This window comes from Scatophagus argus, chromosome 19 (assembly GCF_020382885.2).
Source record: "Scatophagus argus isolate fScaArg1 chromosome 19, fScaArg1.pri, whole genome shotgun sequence".
In the NCBI taxonomy this organism is placed as follows: Eukaryota; Metazoa; Chordata; class Actinopteri; family Scatophagidae; genus Scatophagus; species Scatophagus argus.
Genome location: NC_058511.1, coordinates 5,892,621 through 5,917,786, shown reverse-complemented (window position 1 = coordinate 5,917,786; position 25,166 = coordinate 5,892,621). Strand labels below are relative to the sequence as shown.

The window sequence follows — 25,166 nt, the reverse complement described above, 5'->3', positions numbered from 1 at the left end:
TTTATATGAAGTTCTTTATACATGAAAATGGCTACGCTTTGATTTTAATATGACTGTAAGTGTAGAATCATTTGAGCAATACAAAGCAAAACCACCACCATTTTAAATTCACCTGCAACCAGCTGAGCGTTGGCTGGGGACGGAGGGGATGGGAGATACAGGTGCAGCATCTTAAAAGAAAAAAAAAAGGCCTCTTACCGCCACAATGTGCAGCAGAACGGCGCCACTCTTCCGTTCTCGGGTGGTGAAAAGGTCATCGGGGAACTCGTGTATTGCTGAGGAGAAAGAAAATGCCACAGTCACCCCACGCCAGCAGCATGACAGCCAGGCAACATGTCCCCACCCCACCAAGAGGAGCCCCGGATGCTCCGTTGGTTCAGAGGCGTTACGATGAATAAGCTTGGTCGTGGTACATGTGGGAGAATTATTCTTTCTCTTCTCATTTCATCTGAATTCTCATGCCTTGTATTCTTAAAAACTGGGCACCACAGCCAGAGGGGGTCAAATGCAAATTAAGTGACAGTCTGATCATCGTTCCAAAAAAGCTGGAAGCTCAAACATCAAGGACTTCAAGTTTTGAAAAAGGACTGAAACGCTTTCAAACACTTTTTGAAATCATCGGCAGCCAGCAGTATGTCAGACCGCTCGGCAACCAATGACTTCATACCTATTCATGGAAGATGAGGGGGAAAAAAAATAGAACGAGAACAGTCAACCATCACATCTCCTCAAATACTGATGTAAAAGCTCGGGCTATATTAAGAGTCTGAACTCATACAGAATTAAGGCAAGCAGGCAGAAAAACCTCCCAAGCTGAGGACTCATCATCCATCATCCAGAGCTCCGGCTGGAGCACAGTGTGATCATGGTACCACCATAAGGCTCAGCTCTCCGGGTCGGCTTCCTGAGGGGCCCCTGTCCGGCCACGCTGCACACTCACATCTCAGCCTCTCCTTCCTTACACAAGCAACAGCGATCTGTAAGCTACAGTCAGCCTGATCCTGTAGGCAAAATAAATTATCTAACTAAAAGGCATAGTGCTAAGTGCTTTGAGATAAATGTTAACATCAGCATTCTAATAAGCTCACAATTAATGATGATTTTACACCGGAGAGTTTTTAAACAGTTGTTGTTACAGTTTCAGGGGTTGTCAGCAGTACACTCATAGCTTTTAGATTTTTTTCATGGGGTGGTATTTTGTCACTACGATATATCTTTCACTATTTCATTTTGTTGTGTACTCTTAGCACCAAAATTTGATATGTAGCACAACTGAGGCTGATCAATATTAGCTTTGCAGGTACTGAACAAATTCAATTCTTACCTGATGACAGTGGGATCATCGAAGTTAACAGAACTGAGGGGGACATGACATGTACGTGCCAAAATGGTCAACTGTTCATTAATGACAATCAATAGTTTTTGAGACAGTCAGAAAAATGAAAGTCAACCTTGTGGTGGAGCTAGTTCAAAAGGTACAGGATTACCAAAGTCCGTAGGAGTCATCCTCTGGCCGCCATGAATGTTTGTGCAACATTTTATGTTAATCTACCCAACAGTTCAGTCTGGATCAAAGTCGTGGTTCCACTAACCTCACCATAATAATCAAGAAGATTGGAACTGCTGTCGTGCTACGCAGTACAGTCTGAAAACTTTAAATACACAAACGAAATGAGAACAAAGTGCCACAGCCTTACCCTGCAGAACAATGCTGTTTACAACAGAGGATAAAGGCAAGATATGGGCCCTTGTCACATATGGACTCATGAAGTGGAACAGTGCTCACCTGAGACTTCTCACTGCATCTGTCCCAACCTCAGCACTGCCCGTTTTTATGATATTCGACAGTGTGCACACATGACTGAATCAGAGCAGCGTTTGGAACACTGCACAGGCAAATCATGTAGCCCGAGTCCACTTAATCAACTGCATGCGTCAAGGATGCAATTACATTACCTATATGGAAATGTGGTATATTTGGTTTCTCCATGTGTCATTCAACATGTTGTCTTTACAGCAGAACAAAGAGCGAGGACATGAAAGAGGCTGCAGCGCTATTTCCGGTGGTGCGACACAAATTAATCCAACCTTGATTTGTTGGGGGTTTTGTCGTCTCACGTACGGCACTTTATGACACAGTAAATGCATCTGATTAGAGGACAGAATAATAAAAAGGTTGAATGGGCGAGTAATTTAGATTATGACCTGAAAGTATAATGAGAAACCGCAGAACACCTGGATGACATTGGGACCTCACAGCAACATTGACTGTGCCAGGCAGCTTTAGCTCATTTCATTTCTGACAGGTTTATGTGCTGAATGAAACGTGTCAGAAAGCCAACGGCCACAAGCTAAGGCGCAATCAATTACAGGATTTGTCAGCTGTGCCCTCAGAGGTGACTGAAAACAAACTGATGCCAATGCAGAAGGCTAAAGCTTTACTGATACCTCATGGACAAAACAACCCCACAACCATAAATTATTCCAGCTACTGAAGGTTGCCTGTTGAGCTTCTAAAAAAAGCACAAAAACTGAAAACCACGGGGAAAGTATCAGGGTTTGAATTTCCTGCTGTCAGAGCCCTTTTCAATCCCGCTCCCATGTTCAGCTAACCCAACCTGCAGCTCTGCCATTAATCAATAATTAAATGCCTTTGCTATCCGTGTTCTATAGTTAAGTGTTCAGCCCCCTCGTCACAGCATACAATCTGGTCTGGCTGGGAGCCTGTTAAAAATAGGTGATGGGAAAAGGTGTTTCAAAGGGCGCCAGCAGTGGGGCAGCTGAGAGATGACAGGCAGGCAGAGGTCACCTTCCAGTCCCTGTAAACATCCACTCAGACGGCGTCTACAGGATTCGTCCGTGTCTGCCCGCTGCAGAGGCCAACCCGGACATGAACATGCGCCCACAGCCGCTTCGCCACACATGGACAGGACAGGATGCACACACAGGAGCAGACAGACAGATTGCATAAGTGATGCATCTCAAATGAGGCCCATAAATAGAATCATAAATAATACGTGGCGCAGCTGAATCGCCCGTTTGAAAGCATCGTTTTTACAGAAACTGAAAAAAAAAAAGAAATGGTAGACACATTGTTGACGAAGGCATCAAGAAGAATAATTACCAAACATTTGTAGGTTATAACTTTTCATTACTGATTTAATCTGCGATTAAAAACAGCCCAATATATTCAGTTAAGTATCATATAAAGACATAGAAAAGCAGCAAATCTTCATAAGAGAGAAGATCAAACATGGGAATGTTTTGCTTAGAAAAAAACAATAACTTGCTAAATAAATTGTTGTGGATTTGTTTTCTGTATGCCAACAAATTAAAGAACTGTTCCAGCTCTTCAAACCTCTTGCTTGCTTTTCACCATGTCATCTAAACATATCTACACCTTGAACACTGCAAATTTGTGTCAGACGCAGAACAACCAAATGACTCATGCCAATTTGTCCTTACTTCCATCCATTCTACATCTTCAGGTGAATATGTTTAAGATAAGTGGTGCCAAGCAAGCCGTTTCTGTTCTCCTGAACAAAGGCCTCGTGATTCTACAAAGGGTGGAGGGGGGGATACGCAACTTTCATCTATCCCTCTGTTCTCGTGTTTGCACAAGACTGCTGCCTTTTTGGAGGCATGAGGGAGGGAGGACATGAAAGAGGATGTCTGGACTGACGCGGCAGGCGTGAGGCAAAAAACAAGTCCTCCTCAGAAGCTAAGCTACAAATCTATAAATAAGCCCTGGATTCTCTGTTTGGGCACCTGACTGTGCCGCTTATGCAAGAAATTACTGGCAACACTTTTGTTCATCTGTCTCCCCAACCCCCTCCTCCCCCTCCCGCCCTCTTCCTCCTCCTCCTCCTCCTCCCTCTCATCTTCTCAACCCCAGAAGTAATTACAAGTCCACACAGAGTCCTCACAAGAAACACTGGGAGGATTTTGTGAGATGCAGAGCTGCCATCACTGCTTAAAGTGTGGTCTCTCAGGGTCGGTATGAAAATCATCGGGAGGGTAAAGAAGGTCAGACTTTGTGGGATATCTGAAACCAAGGGAGGTGTTTTTCTTTCTCTTTTCTCACCTTCCATTGCAAGATGAAAAAACTAAATAAATCAGTTAGTTTAAATGGTGGCTTTAGTGTGAGCAGGACCTTCTACCATGTGCAAGAACAGCAGTTTTTCACAAAAAGGGGGAAATAAAAGAAGAACTTAATGTTAACCCATAATATAATTGAAGTTAAGCTTGACATGTTACACCTTGTTGAACTGTTAAATTAACATGAGCGCTCAGTGTTGAGCATTTTATTATGTCGTCCATTGCTTATGAAATTTTTGATGTTGATGACAGATATGTGAAAATTATTCATAGGAGACTTAATTTTTTTAGGCCATTGTTTTCTTGTAGTTGATTCATTATTTTTGTGATATTTGGAAAAAGCTCATTGCAGTTTGTTTTTCAAAAGAGGTTTTCACAGAAAATTGCTTATATTTGTGTAATTGCTTTTATTCCACAAACTATAAACAAGCACATTCCCAAGCATTATACTTCCTACAGCACTGTCTACACATACAGTAGCAGTTTTAAGTCTCGCTTAGCATAAAAAAAAAATCCCCTCAGATAACCTTAATTTATTGACGTATTAAAGCGAGAACATGCCAGCCATTCTTTACATTTGTGCAATTATTACTCCATAATCTGTTAATATTCCAGATATTACGGCGCTGTTGCATAACGCAGCTCAGTATCGAGTGCCGTCTGTTGTCCCAGAGATGGGACTGTGCACAGTGCAGGCCAGTCTTCACCCAACACTGTGGTGGCTCGGGCCAAAAAAAGAAAACAAAACAGTTATTATATACACTACAAAGATGGAGCCGGGCTAAGAGCACTTTTTAAACAATCCTGTGTCTGTTAAATCTTACTTCTACATCATCTGCATCTGTTAGAGAAAAACATAATGCTGCCAATGTTATGATGTTAGCAGGATGTTTTGGCAGTGAGCCTGGTGCCACCTTCTGTCACAACCTGCTCTCCAACCCACTGACCAGCCAGGTCATCAACAGAATACAGTCGACACTCCAGTACAGTAGAGTCAAGAGACTCTTCAGAGGAGAAGGATTCCTCTGGGTCATTATTAGTCCATTAGATAATTAGCTTGCTCCAGCAGACATTAGTCAGCGGCATGACTCAACTGGCATCAGCATCTTGTAAACATGACAACGTCACGAGTCTCCTTATTGGAATTATCATTCGCTGGGTCGTGCAGAAAGTAGGGGGCTTGGTTTACCCAAAACACACACACGTTTATCCTCTTGTTAGGTCAGTACTTTCACATGCTCAAACATCACATGTACGACTGCACTCACATGGCCATGTAAGCACTTAAACACATGCCATTTCGACCGCATGAACACACTCGCATACCTACTCCACTTATACTTTTAGCACGATTTCCCCTCAGCCTTTGTGATTTTAGTGTGTAGAGTGAGTTGTCAGGCTGTTGCAAGAAGCCTCGCTGCTGGACCAGAAGGCTCCTGGTTCAACAACCTAAAGGGGACACCACTGCGAAGCGTATGCATTCAGCTGTGTGCAGGAGAAATAGGCAAACAAATCCCTCAGGGTGAGGTATGGATCTGCAACACGAATGAGAGAACAGAGCCACCTCACTGCTGTGGCTGCGTCTTTAAAGCTGCACCTTAGAGCCTCAGTTTTAACCGCCGAATGTACCACATGCTAGCCAAAGGCAGAACAGAACGGAAGTTTGAGTTGAAGGGGGGGAAAAAGGGCAGTAAATCTGAAGCGGGAGAGAATGTGAATAGATAAATACAATAAGGTCAGGAGTGTTTGAACTGCACAGTGCTGAGTGCGCTCAGCGCAGGTGCTCGTGCCTGCGTTCTCCTCTCCGCTGCATTGTTCCACCGTTGGCATGCAAGCGAGAAGAGAAGGGAGGTCAGTTTCCATTATGCACAGCAGCATAATCCCCGCTTGTGTAATTCCTTTTTAAAAAGCCTCCTTCTGGTGTTTCCCTGTGGTTGACGAACCCGCATTCCAACATGGACTGGCTGCTACATGCTGGCAGATTTATCCTTAATGTTGCAGCCAAATAAACCCCCCCCCCCCCACACACACACACAGACACAGACACACACCAAAAAAAAAAAAAAAAAAGGAAAAACTGATCCGTGTCTTTGCCAATGGGAGAATTCACACTCTACTCACAAACAAATATTTACACCACATTTAAAAAAAAAAAGAAGAAGCTTTTGCAGGGTGATGACACATTGGGCAGACCTTTTTCCCTTTGGGCCGGAGTTACCTGCAGCTGCTCCTCACCACACGCTGAACATGCAACATGTGCAGCCCCTGTCCATGAGCAGATTAATGCCATATCTAAAACCACTATAATCACATCCCCTTGGATTAAGTCAGAGTATAAACCGAGCCACACTAATACCTTCGCTTTGTTGTTCACTTCGACTGTCGCCGTTGTCTGCTTCTACCAGGCCAATTATGCCACTCCAGTGGGAGTTTTCAATTTATGGTATTAGTAGCATTGTTATTAAAGAGTGAATTATTCCTCCTACAGAACATTAGCCACGGTGCTCAGTTGGCATAAATTGGTCCCACATGTGTGGATAACATGTTGAAGTTTATAAGTAAAAACATACAGGAGACATATGCAATAACAAGCAAAACGGCCTCTGGGACTCTGTTGAGCTGACAGTGCAAATGAAAATAATTAAGTGATAATAAAATAAGAAAGATTAAATAATTAAACAGGAAACCGTCTATATTGCGGATATACATTTAATTATTATCCAATATTAGATTCTGTGGTAAAATCTAATATTCTGCATCCCCAAGTAAACCCCATTTCTCTGATTGGACTCCTCACGCTGCCTGGAAGAGCTCATGAAACATTTAAACTGTGAAATAAAAACAGGCCCTACTTTTGTTCCAGCAACTTGTCAAACTAAAGTGAAAAAGTGAACGTGCGTCCTTTTCACTCGTCATGGGATTGCAACAGAGGAACTGCATCTCAAGCAGTGGTGTGACTTGAGGTCTGCATATGACTGAGGAATATTCAGAGGCTGTCGGAGGCCTGGAGGCCCTTGCAATGCGATTTAGTCCACTGTGGATCACAAGTGTGCAGGGGCATAAAAAATAGTTTGGACAGCACCTTGTGCTTTCCTGGAGTTATAATGGCCAATAAAAGAGGTCCTTATGATGAATGGCTGCCGGAACAGCAGCAGGACAAGCAAAACATTAGCACCCTGTGAACCCAGAATAGGGCTCCCTTGCTGATCACAGACATAACGATGAGGAAAAGGCAGAGAGAGCAAAAATAGCTGACTAATCTATGCATCCCACAAACAGCAGCTTAATTAAAACAGAGCTTCAGATGTTGCACACACTCAGCATAAAAACAAAAAGCCTTCAATAATAATCTTCATCCAAATCAAGCCTGGGACCAGTTCATGGTTAGCGTGTTCCCCCGGAGTGGTGCAGACTCAGTGCCATCACAGGCCCACTGCTGGATCATCAGCTTTGGACCAACAAATGCCCAGGGACTCAGGTCAAAACACACAGCTCTGTGGTACGGGAGTGAGGTGTACGAGTCCTGTGGCCAAGCAGTCATCACAAACCAAGACATCTATTCAGTTACTGAGAATGTGTAGACGGTAAGCAGGTTTGCCATCCCAGGAAAACGACTCCCCACACACACAAACCATCAGCAGCCCCACTGATACATACCTCCCTGTGTCCCAGATGGAACTTTGTTTCATTAGCAATAATTTCCCCTGACAACACGAATGACAAGTGAAGTCTACAAACGATACAACTTTTTTTGTTCATCACGGCAAGTTTGTTTACACTGACTGTAAGGTGTGACGTTCTTTTTTAGATACACTCTTTCAACTGGCTGCCTGACGAGCAGATTCTCTGCGGAGTTAGTAACAAGAGCTAATTTAGACGGGCAATATCTGTGATTACTGTTGGTCAGACAAGTGCTTTAAATGATTTCTGTAAGATCTGCTTTTTCTCTTTTAAGAAGCTCATCCTGCTTGGTTTTGCCTCCTTGACTTGTTGATTTGACATTTTCTCAAATCTCTGCAAAGCTGAGTAAATGAGAATAAGACCATGAAACGGGCAAATGAGGATTTCTCTTTAAAATTATGTGATTTTAATCTCACCAAAAAGGCAGTGTTTCTCAAGAGCTATTTTAATGTCATGTCTTTTCTCAAGATAGTCAGCCTCAACCTGTTGGCAACCCTCTCCGTTTTAAGAGAATTTAGCTTTTAAGTCTAAATGACATGTTTAAGTCCTGTTTTTGCAGTATAATATGTTAAGGCAATAAAAAAATACCTTAAGGCTACACAACAGACTAAACTGAGGCACTCATACTCCCCACAACTGCAATCTGTCAGCTAAGGTGCCTGAAGTCCACCACTATGAAAGGATTATTCACGAGACTAAGAACAAAGAGTAGTCATATGATCAGCTCACACTGACGAAGCAGAGCAGTAGTTGGGTGGACTAGAGTCCATCAGAAATGTGAGGAATGTGAAGTACAGTCTTGTGCCTCCAGTGAATTTGGGGGGGGGGTTATCCTGGGAGGATTAGGAGAAAAACTTTCTTGTCATTTGGCCCTCATTTCAATAAGACCCCATTGTGACTGTGAAAAATGAAAATGGACATAATACTGAACAGTTCAAAGTCAGTCAGGTGTAAAAATGCTTGTTTTGCTTGATTATGTATAAAATAGCAGGTTACAGCACCAGTGATTCACTAATCCCCCGAGGGATTCTGCCTGCTGTGACCAGTAATGAAGTAATAGCCAGTTAGTCCTTACTGGGTCACTTGTGATGCTGCACAAAAGAGACCAGACATTTTCAAATTACTTTCTAAATTGTCTGCACCCTGGTGTCATCCCCTGTGTGCCAGTCAAATACAAATAGTAACACAAATCCCTCTTACTGAGTTGCACCCTATTTGAGCAAAATAATTATTCTCAGGGGGCTTAAAAATCCTCCACAACAGGTATCCTTTCCATCCACATTTCTACTTTATGACTTTAGATTTATAAGGTTTTTCCTAATGGTACAGGTCCAGAAGGACAAAAACTACATAGACAAAAGTATTGGGACACCTGGCCATTACACCAACCAGTGCATTGTAAAAACATAGACATTAATATTGAGTTGGTCCTCCCTTTGCAGCTGTAACAGCTTCCACTCTTCTGTGAAGGTTTTCCACAACATGTTGGAGTGTTTCTGTGGCAGTTTTTGCACATTCATGCAGTAGAGTATTTGTGAGGTCACACACTGATGTTGGGCCAAAAGGTCTGGCTCACAATCTCTGTTCCAGTTCATCCCAAAGGTGTTGGATGGGGTTGAGGTCAGGACTCTGTGTGGGCCAGTCAAGTTGTCCCACACCAAACTCATCCAACCATGTCTTTATGGAGCTTTGCTTTGTGCACTGGGGCACAGCCATGCTGGAATAGAAAAGGGCCTTCAACAAACTGTTGCCACAAAGTTGGAAGCATAGCATTGTCCAAAATGTCTTGGTATGCTGAAGCACTAAGATTTCCCTTCACTGGAAGTAAGGGGCCAAGCTCAACACCTGAAACATCCCTATACCACACCTGAATTCAATAAATATGTTTGTTCCAATACTTTTGTCTATATAATGTATATTTATTATGAAAATGCCTAATGGGACTAAACCAACACTGGCAGCTTTAATGCTCTGATGGTCACACAAAGCTCTTGTGAAGCACTGGTTGCAAAACATCATAAGAGTCTGGACCGAGGCAATTCAAATGACATGGAAATGAAACCCAAAGACAAACAAATGGCACATCCTACCATTGCTGCTGCAACTGTGTACCATTTCAGCCAATAACTTCACAAAAAGAAAAAAAAAAGAAAAATCGAGCTTAAATGTTTTTTGGTAGCCTGATGCGGTTGTCAGCAGCGTCAGTTGAACTGTCAGCATGCAGCATAGTGACCAATTACAGAGAATGCTGCTTCCTTTACGTGCACCCTAAATACTGTAACATAATCAATATCGGACCCTTTTAATAGCCTTTCAGTGCTTATTACAGCACAAGTGGTCTAACTGAGTCAGAATAATAGAGATCCAACAAGGAGGTGGATTAAAGCAGAACGACTCAAAACTCCTCAACTATTTGGTGTAACTTTGAGATTTTCCAAAATTTTTATTGATTTACTTTGGGGTTTCTTTGTTTTTTTAACAATAACTTAAAGCAGTTTTGATTTTATGCCCGCTTGGAGCATTATCACCTCATAGTGTTAGCAAGCAGTTTCTTATACACACACACACACACACACACACACCTCCAGTATAGACTGAGCAATAGTCAATTTAAGTTTCTGTCCACCTGACGAATGCAGAGCCAGACATTCGTGCTGCTTTCTAGCTTGTTTTGTTCTCCAAAGCTTTGCTCCTGAGCTGACTCTTCAGATTCTAAGTGTGCCACAGATCATCAGCTCATCACTAAGTTTCTGTGTCTGCCGTCAGCGGTGTACAGGCAGTGTTTCGGGGTCTTTTTTGCTCGAGAAGCTACTGATGAGCAGTAAGAGTGAAAAAAAAAAAGAAAAAAAGTTGAAAATCAAAACAATCAACACTAAAAACACTTTTTTGGTTCATCATGAAGAGCAATCTAACACCATTACCTGGCTCTGAACAGTTCTTCGGCTCCGTTTCATTGTCTGGCACTGAAGCCATTAGTCGTCTTCCCCAGTTTTCAACCACCGGATGTCCCTTCACTGTCATTCCATGGCCTGCAACAGAAAACAGTTTCGCTCATCATTCATTCAACATAAAAAAACAAAAACAAAAAACATCTAAGCATGTAGCGAAGCACGCTGACAGAGCACAACATGTTGGCCGTTAATGCTAAAACATCTAGCAGCTTTTCCCCTCTTTTGCTTCACGGAAACCCTGAAACACCATTTTGCATGTTTTCAAAGAAATAACCAAGACTAACATGGCGGCTATTGTACAAGTATATTTTATGCCCCGAACACCCATGATCACGGCCATTAATCCAAACAAGGTTGCATTTTTTAATCCTTTAAAAGTTTTCACTTATGTAGCTGTGACGTTTTCATCTGCCGGCAGCGAAAACACAGCAACATGCAGCTGCTGAGCCATTATGTTTCGAGGCAGCAGAGTGGGAGGAAGAGGAGCATACGAGTTTCATTTTTTGCTAAACTGCTCTTAAGCCTCTGTAATGAGGACATAAAAACTGCAGTCCCAAATCTATTATGAGAAAATTATGTGAACGAGCTGAACAGCCTTTTAAACACAACTTTTTTTTGTAAAATGTCACCAGACAAATGCAATGTTGAATCTCTGTCCGGCTTTGGTTGTAGGTTACACAATGGCTGTGAAAGACTTTCTGTGCAGCAGGAGACTCACATGATGCCAGTATTTATAAATGTCTCCCTGACCATGTGAACATCTCCATATGATTACTAATTTCCCTTCTGGCAACTATTTTGAGGAACTAATGGCTGAGACAATGTTGACTTTAAGAGTAACAAGTTGAAGGACACAGACTGAAGAAACTATGGATGAAAACACATGTAGGAATATGTTACCGTGTGTCGTGTTTCTGCCCACTCATCAAACATAAGTCCAATACTCACTCTCCTTTTTGCTCGCTGCTGCTCTCCACCAACTCCTGAGGAAAACGTTGGTCTCTCTAGCTGCTAAATCATCGATTACGGTGCTAGATTTTTGGGAGCAGCTAGTGTTGAGTCTGTCGGAGTCAGAGCTACTGGCTGCATTGCAAGGCTGGGAGCAATGCTGATGGGAGCAGCGGGACTCAATCGAACCAGCAATGTTGCAGGGAGCAAAATATATACAAGAATCCATTATTGTTCTGATTATTGAGTATAGTGAGTGCAAATAATAATAATAAAAAAAAGAATCCAGGTGCTTTTCTACATCACAGATTCAAACCCTTAAAAAATGTTAGGCGTCATTACTCATTCTCTACCTCTCTCATTTTCCAGCTGCTGTTTTTTTCTGAAGTAATCTGTGAAGATCTAATGGTATTTTTTTTTGGTGTACTGACAAAGAAAAGTCTTCATTTAACGGCTTTCAATCCGGTACAGTTTGACAGCCTGGAAGATCAGCAGGTGCTGGACAAGCAGCCTGTACACAAGGCGACTGCAGCTGCTTCCCCACAGCTCTCCAATCCAAAAGACCAAACCTTCCAGTCACAGCTCCAACCCGCAACCTCCTCCCTAACCAGCTCAGTTTCGCTCCTCTCCTGCCTCTGGTGCCCCCACCTTTTATTTCACTTTATTCCAGCAATGCTCAGAATAGCACACAGTCAAATTTGGTGGTGAGGGCAGGACATGGATGCTAATTCGCAAACACAACAAGCATGCGGACACGTTTCCAAGAGATAATCACTTTTGCTATGTGTAACAATAAGAGAGTCATGACAGCCTATCTAAATGCAATTTCTCCAGAGAGTTATGCATAGAATCACTTGACCACAATCGTGAAAATCTCATAACACAGTAGTTTCCTTTAAGACTAAACAAGGCAGGAAACTTCAGTTTTTGCGTGTCTTGAAGCACCTTTATACATATGTCAGCAACATGTACATTACACTAACCTGATGAGGTCAATGAATGGAGACACTAAATGCACTTGCTGCTATTAAGCAGAAACCAAGAAATGAGCTCAAACTGGACAAACAAAGACTGTGCCTTCACCTCTATCAGACTACACTGAGCAGCAGAGGGAGACAAGAGTGTGCAAGCAACAACAGCACAGTGCTAATGTCATCCTGCTGGTCTGTTCAATCAGCTGAGCAGGGAGATGGACCAAGGACAGCCATCCATCAATCTCTCTGTGCTGGTGAACATGCTCTCTTAAAAAATAAATAAATAAAATATCTCCAGCGCAGTATCCCCCTCCCCACCCTGTAGCCATCACCATCAGCCTGCTGCAGCTACCTGTCAGAGCTGAGCACAGCCCTGCTCCTCAAAAACACCTGTTCTAATCCCCCATGCAGAGCTCCATCACACACACCTCAGATCAGCATGCACGACAGCATGTGTCGCCCCACCCCTCTTTACAGAGATGTAACCCAGGAGTAGCACATCAAATCCCATCCATCTGGACCAGTCAGTACAACAACACTCTGCTTGCTGCCTGCCCCCCCTCCCCTCCTCCCACCCACATGCTACTATCAATCAAATGGGTGGCAAACACAGGGCACAGGTTTTACTGTGACATGACAAATGCTTGCTGCCGTTGTGATGGCTGAAAGATGAGAAGGCCACAGCTATTCAATTAGACAGATCTGATTATGGCGAGCTGTGGGTCTCATGGGTTCAGAGGGGATTTCTCTCTCTCTGTCTCACACCAAACGCTTCTCACGCATGTCACCTTGAAATCCCACCATCACCACAACTGCCCTGACGCCACTGCTGCTGCTGGTCAAACAGGCTGAAAATTCACAAGAAAGGCCTTCTGTCAAATACCCCCACATGACAATCGCTGTGTGGGTCAGGCGAACTTGATTAAATGAAAAAAGGCCAGCCATTAGTGAAGGGGGGGGGGGCTTACTTTGGCTCCCATTGCCTGCCTTTGGAGATAAGAGATTTGCACTCGCCTGTATGATATCATTCCAGAATAATCTTTTAAGCCTCTTGTTGTTTTTAATGTAATTAATAAAACTCCTGATACATCCACTAGAGATCTACAGTCAGGCAGTAGTTGTGGTGAATTTACAACCACTTTCACTACTGGGACCTAAGTGGGTGCAGATGGACAGATCCCAGGACAGGGTCTGGTTTAGAGGCAATGTGAGGTGGTGGGGGGGAAAAAAGAAAGACCTCATCTCTTTCATGCCCACATGCAAACTAATCTAAATAAATGATCCAAATAAATCTAAATGCAGCCCTGAAGCGTTTTCTGCACTGATGTTTGCAAAAACTCACGTTGGCACTGAACATCGTCTCATTTTTACATCACATGGAGTGTACTGTCCTAGGGCCGTGTTTTGTCTAGTTAACCCCTGATCCCCGTGGTGTGTCAGATATCATTCTTCACCAGCAAAATGTCAAGGTTGCTCGTTAGATTACATAACTGTGTGTGATGCTGTGTGGGATGCTCTGCGTGGCAGCATTCGCACGGGCCTGAGGTAAGAGTTTTGACATGTGTGCATGGGAGGATATGGTGTTTGGACTGAGTGTGTGTGTGTGTGTGTGGACATCACACGCACGGCCATCTGAGTCGTTTGCGAAGTACACACCTCGGGCATCAGCTATGAATATTACAATATTCAAGCAAAAGCATCCTAGTAGTGAACGACGACCCCCCCACACACAAAATCATCGGTGGGCTCTGCGTAAATATATCAATAATATATAACAAAATAAATAATCCCATGATGGTCATGCGGACCCTGGAAGCGTGATGATGGTCGAGAGTGATCGAGGTGATCCAGTGTGTGCAATGGTGTGTGAAGCTCCGGGCTAGACTCGATGATGCCAGCATTACACGATCCTGAGCTCCGGTGTAGTGTGACCGACGACGTGCCTGGCGCCCAAACAAAAAGCCAGATACTCGTGAGGGTGGGGGAAAAAAAGGCAACGCGCAAACCAAACCAGAACCAAAGTGTGCTCCATCTGGGCTCGGCTGTGCGCATGTGGAGCGTGAAGTGCGCGTGTGCCGTGATTATGAGCCTGTCTCTCAAATTGAAAACGTGCCGCTGCCACGGCGCGCACACTGCGGCATATACAGACAAAACAGACGCATGTATACTCCAACAATGAGATTTAAAAAGGAAATGCTGTGACCTGATGATAACGTGTGCAGATGACTTTTTCTACTGAGTGAGAAGGGCCAAAATAATAATAATAATAATAATAATAATAAACACCGAACGCATTCTGTGGTATTTACTGCATTTTAAGCAAACTATACACTTAATCCAAATAGAGATCCACAATCAGAAGCATAGCATACGCATTTTGGACAGGAACACGGACCTGCTTCTATGTAACAATACAAATGATCCCATGCCCTTGACATTAAAGCGTATTGGTCCATCGATGAGGTGTCTCTATGATTACAATAAATTGGCGTGCATGTGGGTGCATTATTTTACTGCATATTTCTGAGCCGTTATGCTCCGTCCTCGGCTCCCTGCGCCCCGGTGCATCTCAGCAGTCTCTCCCCACTCACCTGTCTTGGTCAACAGCGCCGACATGCTCCACGCCACGAAGAGGACACTGCAGATAAAGCACACCTGAACGAAAAGCATCTCCCTCCTCTTGCGAACTTTAAATATCTTTGAAATTATTGTCTTTTTGGACGCGCTCACGGTGTCTGTGTCGTCCCGCTCCATGACTCGCTGCTTGGCCGGCGGCCACTTTTTATGCGTCCTTGAGAGCCGAAGAACCGCCTGCCCCGCTCGCTTCTTCAAACGGAACACAGCCGGGATGTGGTCCTCATTTCAAGCCGTCCAGGGCGCAGATGAAGAGTAGTGAAGCGGACAGTTTTTCCCCCCTTCCTCTCGTCTCCTGTCGCTGAGAGGAAGCTTTTCAGCTGCTGGGACTGGCAGACTGAGCAATGACACGGCGGTCAAATTCCGATATGGGTCTCCAAATCAATTCAGTGATGCTCCTGGATTCTGCAAGAGGATGAGTACCGGACGGGCTCCTATTGCAACACGCATCCTGTCCCGTGGAAAACAAAATGTCAGCTGTAAATTCCTCTATCCTTTTAGTTTCTGTTTGGCATGAAATGCGTCAGTGTCTGCTCATTAACACCGAATCGCTCAGCGCCGCGTACCTGCGCCAGTTAAGTGAAACCAATCTGTGCTCATCAAGGTTAATTGTTAAATTCGGGCAGCAGTCGTCTCGCTCGGGCGCCTCCCCCTTCACACGAGTCCCTCCTCAGTGCAGAACGGTCGTGCTGATGAGACAGGACCATCAGCTGCTCTGCCACCATGCGCTCTTCGCCCCATTCAACGAGACCGGGCCCCTTTAACTTTCCCGAGGACTGCATGTGCAAACAGCCAGTGAGGGGAAAAAAATATCACGCTTCCCTTTCTTCTGTCTCTCTGCTGTCCACCTTGAAACCTCCGGACGGCGGCTCATCGATCACTATGGTTCCCGGAGTGGAAATATTTCACGTTTTTTTTGCGCGTCGCCGTTGAGATCAAACGTGCGGGGTTGGATTTGTGCGACGAGGCAAGGCGAGCCCTATCAGGCTACTCAAAACAAGCCCAACACACCCACCACTAACGTGTTATGAAACCAAATCCAATATCTTTCTGGGTCCCGAGCACAGCCCCTTTAATAACTGGCCTACAACTCACCTGCCATCCTCATTTGATATCATGCTGAATAACTGAGGTCACAGATCTTCAGCACTCATACATACACACAAATCCTGAAATAATTTCTCATTGCCTAAAGGTTTTTTGCCCAGATTATAATGGTTTTACGCGCCCTGCCCTTCAGAAAACTGACCCACACAAACACACCTGTAATGTGCGTAATGTAATGGTGACATTCGTGTCAGTGTGACAATAATAAATTAAACGTGGGTAAAATATGTCCTGCAGTCAGTGATCAAAGACAGAAAATTACCATTGCAAGGAGAAAAAACAAATTGTGCTGGATATTCAGTGAAGTGTGTGTCACATGACTTTTCTACAAATGCAAAAATCAAATTAAATGCTGAGTCAAAATGGATTTGGGCTCCGTTATTACACCTGCAGTTAGTGTTGGAGACCAACCTGAGGACGTCCAGTGACTGGTGGAGGTCAGCTGTCATTGCTCACTTATTATTTGGCATTAGCTGTTGTCACCTGAAGCTGTCACTTTGTTAATCATTGTGCCCATGTCACTGTAGGTAATTGAACAGTTTTATTTCCCGGACTCCCAAGTGTTTCTTGTATGGAAAGATCAATATGTGAACAGACACACTTTGATGAGGTGTAACTGAATGTCGTGGTTTTAAAACAGACTGGATTTTATCCCTTTTTCTTCATCTGTTTCCTTTCAGAGCACACAGAAGGACGAGATTCAAAGCTGTTTGTTCGAAAGTCTCGCCAATCGATTCGACTTTACAGCATGTGTTGGTAAGAAAAGCCATGTCGTCCTGCTGTTTTTTTTCTAATGCAGATCTCCTCTGTAATTACCCAGCTGTATTTATAGACTGCTCCTGAAATAATTAAGTCACTTCCCACTGTTGAACTTTTAATACAGTCATTTGGCCCATTCAATTAAGAGCAGATGATGTTTCCACTTACGAGAGCATTAAAGAAAACTGTTCCACATTCAGGGAAATGCACTGTTTTGCTTTCTTAGAGAGTTACTGAGAGTTAAGTGTGAAGATTAGTATCGCTCTAATATCTGTCACATCATGTAGTTTAAATAAAGTTACAGTCAAGTGTTTGTTAGTTTAGCTTAGCATAATGATTGGAAAATGTCTGAAAAATTTGCCTACCGTGATATGTTAATTAGTGAGCTTTGGATGAGCTGGTAGGCAGGTTTTATTACATTTGGACGGAGCAAGTCTAGCTGTTCCCATTTCCAGTCTTTGCGCTAAGCTAACCAACTCCGGACTGCTTCATATTTAGCAGACCCATGTGAAAGTGGTATTGATCTTTCTATCAAGTTCTTGGCAAGAAAGTTGCCAACCACATTTCTCCAAATATGAAACTATTTCCATTAATACTCTGGTGTAATCTTGTCTTGATTTTACAAACGGTGCACATGCCTTGGGGGGAGCTCAAGAGGCTGCAGAGCGGAGGCCACTGTTTCTGCCTTCTGGTCTGCTGCAGGTCACCTTTACTGCCAAGATAACAGTCAGGAAAGCTGCTTTGCCCTCGCAGTCATCTACACACAGGTTGACAAGGCCGAAACAGTATGTCAGCTTTTACAGCCGCCCACTTGAGCAAAAACCCAGCAGCATGTAAAGGGCAAAGGCCCCACACTCCAACGCAATCTCCTGCAGACCAAGGTTACGTAAGACCAGGACCGTCCCTGTCGATACAGTATGAGGCAGACCTCCAAAAACATCACCCATCATCTCTAAGGAGCAGCCAAGATTTTGTGTGCAGGCTGCTACTTAAGCATGAGAGGCGTTGCAGGTTATTAGTGAGGGCTTTCTGAATCTGTCGCCATGTCTTGTCTTTATCCTGCAGCTTGGGTCTTTTGCATGAACATGAACACACACGCATGCACGCACGCACACAAACATTAACATGTGTGACCCGTGCCCATGCCAAAGGGATTACTCCCCTCCAGGCCTCTGCCCACACAGCAGGCAGGCAACTGGGGAGTAATGCCAGGGCCTGCTTACAGAGATTTAGCCACTGCTTTACACTCTGTGGCTTGTTCAAACATACGCATATGGCCTCCTTTGACGTCCTCAGGACCCAGTGGATGGACCGCTGATCTGCAGCAGTGATAATAATGTGTGTGAACTGCGGTTTTGGCTGCAGGGAGACAGCGAGAAATTGGCTTTGTAGACGTGTTTTAATGTGGGTAGATGTCAAAAGGAGCAGTCAGTGTAATGCAAATGTGTTATTTGATATAAATGCCAAGTGTGCGTCGTGTCCTTGCACTGCAGATCACTAATGAGTTGATGTCAAGGGTGTGCAACACTCACACAATGAACTGTGTGAGTGTTGCACAACAATTGCTGTTTGACTCACGAGCGCTGCTCATTTCAGCTTCCAACTTCATTATTGCTGCGATGACTCATGCAGTTTATTCACTGGTTTAACACAGTGATTAAGATATCGTACAAGTTTACATAATGTTACATAATGTTTTTGTAATTGCGGAGATATTTCTTCAATGTGAAATTTACTATGCAGTCTTTTGGATGCAATGGCAGTCTGTCCAAGTTAACACTGCACTGTAGATTCTGAATGCTGCCGTATGCAGTGCTTAAGTACAAAATGAAGCTGCATAGCTAGTCTGTGTCACAAGATAGTGAATAATTATCAGATGCTACTAACACAAAGAGTATAGAGTTTTAAATGATGACTGAAGGACTGAAAGTGCCCCAAAAGACCCATTAGATTACTCCAGCAAGCTGATGCAAGAACTAGTTATGTTCTGAAATAAAAGTCCTGTTAAGTTCACTGTTTGTTCTTGCCTTGGCAACAGCAGCTGATAATACAGTCTTATTGCATTTTCTGTGTATAATTTTCCATGAGCAAATGGATTTTGCCCAGATGTCACTGAATTGTAGGAAAACTAATGGAAATTCAGTATGCCCTTATATCGTATACTTTAACTTGTGGTCAAAAGGGCTTCCAAGAAAAACTACAGCATCAGTCATTGTGGATGGGAGCAAAGGAGAAAGTCAGCTGATGTTATTATAGAGTGGCAAAGTCCTTGTATGGATGCATGGGCCAATAAAATGTCAGACTTTAACATTGGAGACTGCTGTTCATTTCCTTTTTCCAATTGACCACCACTGTTGGTTTCTTTCAACCGTGACTGATACTGTTCCCCAACTTTCACCTCATGGTTACAACCATGACAATGAAGCTTCCCCAACCTTTATAAAGTGCTTATTTTAAACCAAATCATCAAGCACTAAGGTGGTACAGTTCTCAATGGATGCGACAAGGTGTGAAATGCGATGAGATTGCCCAGACTGTTGTTATGTCTGTTGTAAGTTCAGATGAGAAAACATACTAAATCTCCAAGTTTACATTAAAAAACTTTGTTGTTAAAATAACACTTTGAAAACACTGACATAACTTCAAGTGAGGGTTGAGTGTAGCTTTAAATTCTGTGCGTTTACATGATACAAAGGGCAGTCGCAGAACAGTATGTCCTTTTGGAGGGTTTGCACAATAGCTACACAGCGCTGGGATATCCCATATGTAAGTGAGGCCGATTCTGCTGAGGTGCGTTTGTGGTGGATAGAGATGACAAGGTGACACTGAGACAAAGAGGGAAGGGGAACATCGTCCATTAATGTACTGCTGGCATTGCATCTAATATTTTCCTAATTGTCTGAAGCAAATAAACAGATGGAGGAGGAATACCTCCAGCTTTGTACTCATTTATTTTTCTTAGTCTGCCAACTATTGCTGAGCCCACTTTGCCAATGACTGGTGCTAATAGTACAGTATACTACTAGCTTAGATTCCATGGACACACAGGAAATGTCCCTGGAGACCTACTGATTTTACTCCTTGCATAACCTCCTCAGTGAGCTGCAGGAAAAATAAAATATTAATCATAAGTGTTGAGCATTCTGTGGCAGCACTGCAGGTTTATTTGTATGCCTGTTCAGGTGTGAAGAATAAACAGGGCAGAGAGGAGCAACAGAGGGTCTAATCTCTGTATTCTGGAGGCAGAAGTCATCTCCTGCGCTGCTCTCTTCATCTTTCAGGACATGAAAACTCACCCATACCACCATGCAGCTGTAAACACCATAAGAAAACTCCCGACAGATAACATCAGTCTGAATACAGAGCTCTGAATACAGTAACTGTATGAAATATAATTTATATGCACCACAGAGCGGTAAACTGATTATGCGTTCACCCCTGCTGACTATCATTTCTTTGTCTTTCAGTAAACTCTGTTTCATGACACATTGTAAGTGCCAGAGTTGTGTACAGTAGGCGGCTTCTGACTGTCTTCACTTAAATGTCTGGCATGCTTATTCAGTAGCTTCATGGGGTAGACAAAATGTCTTGGACACGCACTGTATATAATGCATGCCAATACAGTTAGGGATGGGAATCAATTGAGAACCGATTCCAGTGGACAACAAGTTCAGAATTTTTCCATAAAGAAGACTGATCAGGAATCAATAAGGAAATAGCTACGAACAATCAGTAATGGCATATTAAATCTTATCAGTTCCCATTTCTAAATTCAGTAACAACATACGCTGCCATCTAATAACAATAATAATGACAATAACTTTATTTGTACTGTATAGCACCTTTCAAAAACCAGGTTTCCAAAGTGCTTAACAATCATTAAAAACAAAACTGACAAATTGTACACAAATAGAGGTTGTAAATGTAAAATGTAAATAGACAAACAGTGAAGAAGGTTTAAGATTTAAATTAAAATACATAAAAAATAAAAGGAAATATACAACTTAAAACCAATAAGTTCAAAGGGACAAAAAAAAGACAATATCACGTAAAAGCCAGTCTGTAAAAGTGTGTTTTGAGAAGTGATTTAAAATAAGTCACTGACCTTGAAAGCCTTATCTCCTCAGGAAGGTCATTCCAAAGCCGAGGGGCTCTGACACAAAAACCCAATCACCTTTAGTTTTTAACCTGTGCTTTGGAACGACCAGAAGGTCCCCACCTGAGGATCTCAGGCTTCGGGCTGGCTCATGGGGGGTCAGAAACTCTGTTATATAACTTGGAGCCAGACCCAAACGTGTTTTAAAAGTGATCAGTAAAATCTTAAAATCAATTCTAAAACTGGCAGCCAGTGGAGGGAGGCTAGGACGGGAGTGATGTGATGTCATCCGGCTGCGTTCTGAACTAGTTGGAGGCGTGAGAGGGACTTGAGGGAGAAGCTCAGAAGAGAGTTGCAGTAGTCTAACCTGGAGAAAATGAAGGTATGGATCACGATGATAATCATGTTAACATCTCTACAGCCATTATCTCCAAAACTCACCAACTTATTCCAAAACATTTCAATTGGATAAATAGCATTGCAGGTAAGAGGAAGAATATCAACTTCAGATGTTGGGGTGAACTGTCCTGCTAAGCTTATCTCATTTGGTTTTTGTTAATATAGTGAAACTAGTTATTTGGCCCTCTGGTCACATCTGAGGCTGCTGAAGACGGTGATGAGGCTGGCTGAAAGCAGCAGAAAACACGAACATGAGAAGCTGGAGAAGATTTTTTCATCAAATGTACTGCAATGCTCAGTGATTCTGTAGTTTGCAGTGCTGTATTGTAGTGCTTTGTGGTGCAGGTTGTTCACCTGCAACCTGTTTGTCCACACTGTTTACATGCGAAATGTTAACATGGATCTGACAGTGTGATGAAACATCTCCACGTGTCACCTATTATTTTACTTTTATGGTAATTGTTCCGCAAGCTGTTACTTCATTTTCATTTTCATTATTCTGGTAAGAAAGTCTATTAACGATTCTGCCAAATATCTTAAGTTTTGGTTTTCTTACTTCTCTTCTTCAAACTGCAGTTCCTCTGTCAAAATATCACCTTTGTCCCCTGGGCTCAAGACACCCATTTGACTTTTTTTGGAATGGTTTTATTCATTTGAGCATGAGAGCTGTGCAAAATTGGATGAATGTGTCATCATTCAGGATGCACTACTGCCTAATGTCGCCAGAGGAAAAAGAACATCTATATCTGAGAGAGCCTTAGTCTTTTGCGCTGAACATAAATAACTTCATTTGTCTTTTTGTCTGCAGAGAAGAAAAGGAAGGGAAGGCAGGCAAAGAGCAACCTTTTTCTCCCTGCAAAGAACAGTGGAGAGTCCAATTTAAACTGACCACAGCAGAAACGCACAGCCCATTCATTCTGGGAAGATAGCATCAGGGTTGCAGAGACAGGCTACAAAGTCTGTATTAATCCAGCCAACAGTTCTCTAAAACAGAGGGCAAGTGAGGGTGAGTTTTTTCACTTCATTCACTTGGAGCATCGGGGGTGGATGTGGTGTGCAATAAAGTCAATGAGCCAGTAGATTTCCCTGCTGTGCGATTTCGTCACCTTGCACACCTCCATACTGGACAAAAAAAAAGTTACAGGCACTGTGCAGTAGGAGGATGAGTAGGAGTTGTTAATGCCATAGTGTTATTATTCATAAGCAGGCACAAGGACTGGAACGTGTATGAATGTGATGAAAAAGTTATCAGAAGTGTTTCTAAAGTAGCGCCCCACCAGTTTTCCACGTGAATACAAATTAACTTGTCATGCAGGGTGATGCTCAGCTTGAGAAAACAGTTGTATAATTTCCTCTGTGGCTCAACACTGATGCTTCATCGGACATCAGATTTTTAACAGAAGGCCGGAGTCACGAACAAGGCGGTGGAGAAGCACCACCACATTGCTGCATTCGCAGAAAAGTGTACTCTATGAGGGGAAGTAAAGTTGCTTTATTCGTCCGTAACATAACTGGATAAGCTTAAGAGTTCCTGAAAGGCAGTGTGTTGTGTTTGCAGCCTCAGAAGAGAGTTAAAGAATTCTCTTCATGCAGTGTTATTACAGAATCCTCCCACATTCTTCACAGCAGAGTTGTGTGAAACGCTACTGACCATGGATGAATGTCACCAGCAGCGGCTAGCCGGATAACCGGAGCGACGATGGGCAGTGAAGGCCCCTCGAAGACTTCCAGTGCAGACTGTCAACCGTTGCGTGCCAACGCCAGTGTGTGGAGTCAGCACGAAACAAACGTGGTCAATCGACTTATGTGCTCATGATAAGAGTCCGTACTGAAGTATTCCAGCATGACCTCATTTATTTTGTTTGCTAAGTCTCAAGTCTACAGCATTGGAACTAAACTCTGAGTTTGTCAGACACAGCAAAACCGTAGTTATGTTGTGCTACAAGTTAAAGCAAGCAGAACGATTTGGACGTTTGAGGCCAACACTCAGAGCGCTGGCATCTAAAGTGAACAGCACGAACATAAACAGTTGTAATGCTGAGTCACTTCTCTGGATTCACACTCCTCGGTCTGGCCTCTACTCGTTTTCACATCAACATCATTCACTGCAGATGATTCAGCCTTATTGCATGGCCCTGTGTTGTGCCAGCGAGGCAACCTGAGTTTAGGAGAGACGTCTGCAGGGGTAAACACAGAGAGCTAATTCTCATCATGTTTTCTGAGCATGAATTAATCATCGGTAGGGTCTCCTCATAGCTCTCAAGGCGGTGTCAGCCATGTCACATCAGATAAGGCCGGTTACCTCTGATGTGCTGAGCAGAAAGAGCAGGCCAGCCAGGTTGCAATCTGCTGACTGGCTGGAACCACATGCCAGCCTGAATGCAGTTTGCTAAGAGGCTGATACTGCTTTCATCCAAGAGCATGTTTCCTGATCCTGTTGCCTGCATCGCCTCAAGTTACGGACAACCAAATGGTCAGGTTTGTTTTGCTCTTGGAGAAGAATGTGCTGTTTGCACACAAACCAAGCAAAACAATCTCATGTGATCTGTCCTAAATATCCAGTCACACACCCATGATGGCTAAGTCATCCACATGTCTCTGCCGAAGAGCCAAGCTGGATCAGTCACAGCCATGAATGTGTCCACAACAAAAGGCATTGTTTTATCAAAAAGGAAAAATGGCAGCTGCAGTATTGTGGGCTGTGGATAATCTAGCAGCGAGTGCCTTCGTGGATTTGTGCTCGTGAGCATTCCTTCTTTGTGGATGGGTGTGAAGAGCAGGTTGCATAAGAGGATCACCTCCGTAATGTTGTAATTCAGGATTCCTGCTCAACACAGACTTTTAATGGGTATCTCAAAGAGCAGGCAGGCAAACTTGGTTCCTTTACTGAAGGACCATTGCCTCGGGAAGATGCTGGCACATGGGGATTACCCACAGAGTCAGGAATTAGGGAAGAGATGGAGGAAAAAGCAAGCGAGGGCCTAGAGGAAAATCAAGATCTTTAGAGTGGGAAAAACTGAGGGTTAGGGTTAGGAAGACTATGAGAAGACTAAACTCATCCCAGCTGCCTTCATGTCCTCATTCACCACATCCATCATTTTATCAAAACTGATTTATTAACAACCTGCACTTAAGCTCATAAAACAACAGTAACAAAACTCCAGAAATTTCAACGTGATTCAGTGTGACCCATTTGGGCAGAATGACAATACCAAGTTCCATTTTTAGATCTGGGTATCATGAGATTTTTGCGCCTTATGTTATGTTTGAATATTGTGAGTTTTCATAGAAATCCAACCCCCTTTCACATTATTACATTGATGTCATTGGCATTAAGTGGTCTGCTTAGTGAGTAGACCGGGAATTCAAAAGGGATTAAGCTCATTCATCCTCCAATCCACATAGATGAATGACTACACATGACCAAGATGCTCCTGTTTGGGCTCCGGTTCCTGCCAATGAGTAACACAGTGTGAAAGTCAGAGGGGTGGTCACCCTGGAGCTAGGTTATGGATTTAT

At 43.3% G+C, this 25,166-nt stretch overlaps 1 protein-coding gene and 1 long non-coding RNA gene across 3 annotated transcripts in view; one reads left to right on the top strand and one right to left on the bottom strand.

Annotated features, from left to right (window-relative positions):
- slc24a4b (solute carrier family 24 member 4b) overlaps positions 1-15,942 on the bottom strand; it is a 32,192-nt gene extending 16,250 nt beyond the window's left edge. For both annotated transcript variants that reach the window (XM_046373369.1, XM_046373370.1), the window contains exons 1-3: positions 15,244-15,942; positions 10,701-10,808; positions 199-275 (exon numbers count right to left, since the gene is read on the bottom strand). In XM_046373369.1, the coding sequence (XP_046229325.1) occupies positions 199-275; positions 10,701-10,808; positions 15,244-15,406 (348 nt within the window). In that variant the 5' untranslated portion in view covers positions 15,407-15,942. The remainder of the gene's footprint in view (positions 1-198; positions 276-10,700; positions 10,809-15,243) is intronic.
- Positions 15,943-16,398: 456 nt separating this feature from the next.
- On the top strand, positions 16,399-19,455 carry LOC124050637. The gene is made up of 2 exons (XR_006841665.1): positions 16,399-16,830; positions 17,074-19,455. It is a non-coding gene; the product is annotated as an uncharacterized LOC124050637 (long non-coding RNA).
- Positions 19,456-25,166: the final 5,711 nt, after the last annotated feature.